The 7,148-nt window shown below is 40.6% G+C and overlaps 1 protein-coding gene across 1 annotated transcript in view; it reads left to right on the top strand.

Annotated features, from left to right (window-relative positions):
• The window catches only part of npr2 (natriuretic peptide receptor 2), a 102,272-nt gene extending 96,100 nt beyond the window's left edge, over nt 1-6,172 (top strand). The window contains exons 19-23 of the mRNA XM_083657802.1: nt 582-650; nt 1,087-1,261; nt 2,590-2,688; nt 4,258-4,349; nt 5,664-6,172. Coding sequence (XP_083513928.1) covers nt 582-650; nt 1,087-1,261; nt 2,590-2,688; nt 4,258-4,349; nt 5,664-5,726 — 498 coding nt within the window. The 3' untranslated portion in view covers nt 5,727-6,172. The remainder of the gene's footprint in view (nt 1-581; nt 651-1,086; nt 1,262-2,589; nt 2,689-4,257; nt 4,350-5,663) is intronic.
• Nucleotides 6,173-7,148: the final 976 nt, after the last annotated feature.

The following is a 7,148-nucleotide window of genomic DNA, read 5'->3' as shown; positions in this document are numbered from 1 at the left end:
GACAGACACAGATATGTGAGTCTTGACTGTGTCAGACAGACAGATATGTGAGTCTTGACTGTGTAAGACAGACAGATATGTGAGTCTTGACTGTGTCAGACAGACACAGATATGTGAGTCTTGACTGTGTCAGACAGACAGATATGTGAGTCTTGACTGTGTCAGACAGACAGATATGTGAGTCTTGACTGTGTAAGACAGACACAGATATGTGAGTCTTGACTGTGTAAGACAGACACAGATATGTGAGTCTTGACTGTGTCAGACAGACAGAGAGTTTTTGTCAGTCTCAGTCCTGTAACAAACAAACACAATGACAGATTAGCAGACTGAGGAATTTGTTCTTGCATTTTCATTACAGCTGCTGTGGTCAAATTTCCTTTACCTCTTTTTTTGCAGTACTGTCTCTTCACTTGGTATTTTATTTCATTTTTTATCAAGTTTGATCAGATCGTGCCTGTATGGACGCCCGGCCAAGACGGACGTAACAAGCGGGCTCAGAACTGCGACCCCTGTGTTGGTGGGCAGGGTTAATTAATAAGAGAGTAATTTGATCACAACATTTCTGTCTCTCTCTGCAGGTGGTGACATTGCTCAATGATCTATACACCTGTTTTGATGCCATCATTGATAACTTCGATGTATATAAGGTAAATCAAGTTGATCATTGTCTCCGCATCTTGTTCAGTAATTAGAAAGACTTGATGTTTGTTTACAATCGTAAGACTTGAAAAAGAAATGACTGTTCTCTTACTTTCATATTAAAATATGCAACTTTGAGTGCATGCATTTTTTGCAACAAAAATAAAGAAAAGAAGTAGTAAACAAATGTCCAGCACTGGCAGTATTAGTGCCAGAATCTCCCCTTCGATCCATACAGGAATAAGGAGTGCAAAGAATACACATACTCCAATTTTTGTTGCAAAGTAATAATATAATAAATACTTACAGTAATTCTAATAATGGTAATCCTGCACAAGCTGCACTACCATCCTACATCTCCAAATTGTATGCAGGATGACCTGGGATTATTCTTTCTCTGTTCTCTAACCTTTTAGCTTTGACCTTTGACCTTGTTTCCGCCAGGTGGAGACCATTGGCGATGCGTACATGGTGGTGTCCGGACTCCCGGTGCGGAACGGGAAACTCCACGCCAGAGAGATCGCCGGCATGTCACTGGCCTTGTTAGAGCAGGTCAAAACGTTCAAGATCCGGCACAGACCCAACGACCAGCTGCGACTCAGGATAGGGATACACACAGGTACGTGTGTCCTCCCAGGTACACCAGGACCAATCTCACAAACACAGTTTCAGCACCATGGCGAGCTCCATCCGCATGCAGCTACTGATGTAGCTCACCTGAGTAGAGGAGCACAGCTGGGCCGAGTTGCAATCAGCCAGGGAAGTGCACTATGAAAACCCTCTGAGGAGAGAGAGGAGAGGCTGCATGCCAACTCTGTGAGCAAAGCCTGACTAAATGGCCAGTCACACAGAGACATGTATTCCACTAGTAATGACTCACATGAAGGACTGGCCCATTAAAGAAGTATTCAACTGTTAATACTTTCAAACACAAGTATGATGCTTTTGGACATGATGTATCAAACTGTTTTTCCCACCGCACAGCCGAGTGCATCACAAGCCAAATTCAGCTCAGCTCAGTCAATCCGTGCTTCGTCAGGTGGCCTCTAGAATGCCAAACACACACTATGGACCTGTACAGGATCCTCGCAAACAATTTTCACCTCAAAGTTTGGAGATGGTTCCTTCCTATTAGCAAAACTAGGATAAATGATTAGATATGCAAATTCTAAATAACTATCTTTAAGACCAGAAGTAAAACAAGGAGTAAATACTGTCTTCAACTTGGGTCACATATTTAGTAAAGTAGGAATAAAAATAGACTAAACTACAATAAACTACTCAAAAAAGAAAGCATAAGAAAATAAATGAATAGAAAGATGTTATGTACAACCAACGAGAACATTGTAACGTTCAGACTGGACACATACAGGATGCTTTGCTTTGCTCTGTCTGAGACATTTACTCTCAAATAATTTATGATTGTCTTTTCACATAGTATTTAGACTGTATCGGCCAATGGCAGCAGTGTTTATATTCTTATTCAAACACTTAACACTTGACATGCAGCAGAGATGGACCTTTGAGTAACCTGCGTAGGTTGGCACTTAGCATTGTCGATGTAAGCAAAGCGTTGTGAGCGCGGTTTCACTCCAATCATGCCTTTGTTGTCCTATTTTAAAAAGATGTTTTACTGGGGTCGACGTATGTTAATAATGACGCTAGTGTTCTTGGCATGTATTAATGTCTGATCCCCCCCCACAAGTATATTTTAAGTATATTTAGCTTGTGTTTTATAGGTCCTGTCTGTGCTTGTGTTTTATAGGTCCTGTCTGTGCTTGTGTTTTATAGGTCCTGTCTGTGCTTGTGTTTTATAGGTCCTGTCTGTGCTTGTGTTTTATAGGTCCTGTCTGTGCTTGTGTTTTATAGGTCCTGTCTGTGCTTGTGTTTTATAGGTCCTGTCTGTGCTTGTGTTTTATAGGTCCTGTCTGTGCTTGTGTTTTATAGGTCCTGTCTGTGCTGGGGTGGTTGGTTTGAAAATGCCCAGATACTGTTTATTTGGAGATACTGTCAACACGGCATCTCGGATGGAGTCGAATGGAGAGGGTGAGTGTCATTTCTTCAGACTGTATCTCTTTAGAGGGTGAGTCTCATTTCTTCAGACTGTATCTCTTTAGAGGGTGAGTGTAATTTCTTCAGACTGTATCTCTTTAGAGGGTGAGTGTCATTTCTTCAGACTGTATCTCTTTAGAGGGTGAGTGTCATTTCTTCAGACTGTATCTCTTTAGAGGGTGAGTGTCATTTCTTCAGACTGTATCTCTTTAGAGGGTGAGTGTCATTTCTTCAGACTGTATCTCTTTAGAGGGTGAGTGTCATTTCTTCAGACTGTATCTCTTTAGAGGGTGAGTCTCATTTCTTCAGACTGTATCTCTTTAGAGGATGAGTCTCATTTCTTCAGACTGTATCTCTTTGGTGCCCGTCAGCTCTTATATCACATGATGCCACTTAAGCCAGAATGTCACGATCTGGCATTCAACATGGAAAAAAAGTTTTAGATGATTTTCTATGTATTATTTCTATGTATTATGTATTATTTACTTTCTGTGTAGAGTAACTACACTACTTTTGCATTACTTTCACCAAAATATTCTGCAGTAGCAGAATGACATCGCCGCCCCGGAACCACCCCGAAAAGTAATTTTAAACCGTCCAAAATTCTAAATGTTATCCTTTTCCATTGTTATTGTCATCTATAGTGGTTATTTGCATAAAAACACACAATTTGATTCGGAAATTATTGTATCTTTATTTAAAATATTTGCTTTGATTAAAAAAAGTAACTCAATTTCGTACTTGTGTTACTTGACAAAGTAACTGGTTACTGATGACTGAAATCCTATTATAGTTATATTACTGAGTTACTGCTAAAAGTAATATATTACATGTAATATGTTACTTTTGCAATGAGTTACTCCCAACACTGGTAAGTACACTGAGAGAGAGAAAAACACATCATAAAGTGATTTAATCCTCCTATTTGAGAGCAAATCTTTGTTATCTTTGTTAAAACAACTGTGAACAAGAATCTATAGGGATGGATCATTTCACCTGTCTCAAGAACTTAGCTGAAATAAAGTGCTGATATGCTGAGACTTCCTTAAATAAAAAATAAAAACTGTTTTCAAAGCTGAATATGAGATGCATTGACCTGCTGAAACCAATGGCTTTTGCACAGAAATTATAGCTCGTAACTGGCAGTGACAGGAACTAGTGTTATGATCTGGCGGTTGGATAATTTTGCGAGCGGATCATCACATGTATTGATTAACGACTGAGTCGCTTCCTGTATTGTGCTACAGTGTATTGTCCACTGGTAAATAATTGATAGCACTTACCAGGGCCCCTCACCCTGCCATAAAGCAGCATCACAGTGAGGATTCACGTCTCTCACATCTCTGCATTGTGTACACTGATTGGACACAACAATAAAGCCACTATTAGCATCTCGGTGCTGACGTCTATTGGCCTTGAACACATCGCCAATGTCTTACTTCTGATTTTTCATGTATTTTACATGTATTATAGCTCCTAGAGGCCTGCGATGGCGTTACACACTCAGTCTTGTTCTTGATGGCGTTACACACTCAGTCTTGCCTGTTGTCCTCTTCTTTGCAGCGCTGAAGATCCATCTCTCCTCAGCAACCAAAGAAGTGCTTGATGAGTTTGGCTACTTTGATCTACAGTTACGAGGAGATGTAGAAATGAAGGTAAGGAGAACGTCTTAATGTCTTAATGTCTTAACGTCTATGTTTACTAGAGCAGAGGTTCTCAAATGTTTTTCAGCCAAGGACCCCTTACAAGATAGAAAATATACCGGGGACCCCCTCATTCTGATTTGTGATTTTGGGCTAAGCTTAATTGTTTCCATGGTAACATGCTTGACATTTAAATTGATAGGTTTGTCAGATTAGAATGTAATCCATGAACCATTTTAGATTTAAAGCATACAATATTTCCGTTGAACTATGAAGCTTTTGCAAAAAAAAAAAAAAAAATTTTTTCCCTGACAACCTTTCATAGACCCTCTTGCAAAGTGCCACGGACCCCTGGGGGTCCCCGGACCCCCATTTGAGAACCACTGTACTAGAGACTACAGCTGCAACAATTAATCAATTAATCGATTAGTTGTCAACTGTTAAATTAATCAATTTTAAGATTAATCAGTTATATATTTCTAAAGAAAAGTCTGAATTCTCTGATTCCAGCTTCTTAAATGTGAATATTTTCTGGTTTGTTTACTCCTCTGTGAGAATAAATGGTATATCTTTGGGTTGTGGACAAAACAAGACATTTGAGGACATCATCATGGGCTTTGGGAAACACTGATTGACATTTTCCCCATTTTCTGTAATTTTATAGACCAAACAACTAATCGATTACCGTAATTGAGAAAATCGACAAATTAATCGTTAGTTGCAATTAGTTCTATCTCAACTCAAAAATCTTAGATGAGTGGTTTTCTGTCCTGGAGCTAAATCGGAACCTAGTCTCACATGGTCAGACCCAACGTCCTACGTCATCAGGAGGGTCTGAATCACAAGTCAGTATTTATGGGTTTTGCCGTGAGAAATGTTGTGGCTCCAATGATATTATGGTGGAAGTCCGGTGGTCTGCATGCATTGGTGCATCGTTGTACCGCCCCACGAGTTGTGTCACGCAAATAAGGAGGTCCGTGGTTGGTCAATTCATATGTCTGTCACGCTTTTTGTTTTGGTCTCAGGGGGGGCGGTCCTTAACCCCTTTTCAAGAGTCGTGCACCAGATGTAGATCTCTATCTATGGCTACTGCGAGAATAATCTGAACCAGATTTAGACTCGGGACTCCAAGTGGATGAAATTAACTGCAATTAACTAGCTGGTTAAAAAACACACACAAGTCCAGTTTCTCTGTGTAGATTTTCTAGTTTGGAGTGAAATACATACAGCGCTTCATTTCAGGAGAAAGGTGGGGTAAGGTCAGCTGAAGGGCAGCCTTAAGAGGATATTGCATTGATGAACCTATTGATTTCTGTGTTTTTCCAGGGCAAAGGCAAAATGAGAACCTATTGGCTTCTCGGGGAGAAGACTGACGTGTATGTTATCTGAGAGGCCTGCTGAGCATTTGGCAGCGGAAGCGTCGCGGCGGAGACAACAACCTCCACTACTTTATTTGTTCTAGAATAAGTCCATATTGGTGATTCCCTGCAGAGGAAAGTGAACAACACTATACCTTACGACAGAAATAGAGGGAATTCCAGGTATATTTATTACCTGCATACTGTAACTGCAAAAAATTGTAAAAGTTTTTTTTTTTCTTTTGTATGAAGAACTTTTCTGTCCTGAGAGTGAGTACTTTTCACTGACAAATTCTTATTTTTTGTGCTTTCTATATTACGATTTGTATCACGTGTTTGGGAGTCAATGATGTATTCATATTTCCTTGAAGCGTTCGTTGAAGACGAGAGGCACAGTGTCACGGTCGATGTCAATGCAGAGGTCAACGTTCAACAGCGGTGTTATACAGTACAAGATCATTATGTATATATGTATATCCAAGATACTGTAAGATATTTTGTTCAATAAACTGAGTCAAACACTCACTTTTTCCCCCCCATTTCTCGAGCAGGCACTATCTTGGTGTGGGTGTGTGGTTAGTTATTGCTGGCATTTCCCTCCACAGAGCTAGTAATGTGAGAGGCTTAACACGACCATTTTTAGGAGTTACGGTATGCTTTGTTTGAGGCTATCTTGATTTAGCTATGGTCACTCTCAGAATGTATCTGGGACATATCCCGCTCTGATAACACTTACCCAAAATGTTTTCATCTCAATTTAACCCAGAAAGAATTTATAATCGCCCTTGCGCTTGCCCCCCCATCCCCATCTCCTAACGTATTTGATGTCCCACTAAAATCACAAATGTCTGTGTGTAAATGCAGAGCTAATGTAAAGTGTACCAGCAGTCAATTCAGCAGAGGGGCAGCCTACCTAGTGTCACCTTTTGGGAGTGTAGCTTGTAGATTTTACTCTTTTTTTTTATCATGCTATTTTTATATCCTCTATTTTTGCTACGCCTTTCTCCTTGCAAGTCATTGTTAGTTGAGGCAAGCGTTAACATAACACTTAATACAGTGCTGCCAGACTTAAGTGTTTTTTAATCAAATCACTGGTGTGCTGTTGAAAACTATATCTGTAATTAACTATGCAGGTGTGGAGAGACAGCGGATAAAGAGAGAGAGAAAGTGTGTGGAAGAGAGACTATGAGAATGGCAGCAGGCAGCTGCTGCAATGACATGTCTCATTAGACAGTGAGACCTATTATCAGATGTGAAACGGGGGCATGGGCTCTGTGTGCGTGTGTGTGTGTGCGTGCGTGCGTGTGTGTGTGTATCTCTGCAGGAGGACATCTTTCCCTCCTGCATGACTGTAATTACCACCCACTCACTGCACGCTGACACAGCGCTGCTGGCTGCCTGCCTGCCTGCCTGTGTGTGTGTGTGAGCCACACAGTGGAGAGTCCACACAGAC

This window comes from Poromitra crassiceps (assembly GCF_964638095.1).
Source record: "Poromitra crassiceps genome assembly, chromosome: 21".
Classification (NCBI taxonomy): domain Eukaryota; kingdom Metazoa; phylum Chordata; class Actinopteri; order Beryciformes; family Melamphaidae; genus Poromitra; species Poromitra crassiceps.
Note: the sequence above shows the minus strand (reverse complement) of the source record. Positions and strands in the feature narration are given on the sequence as shown.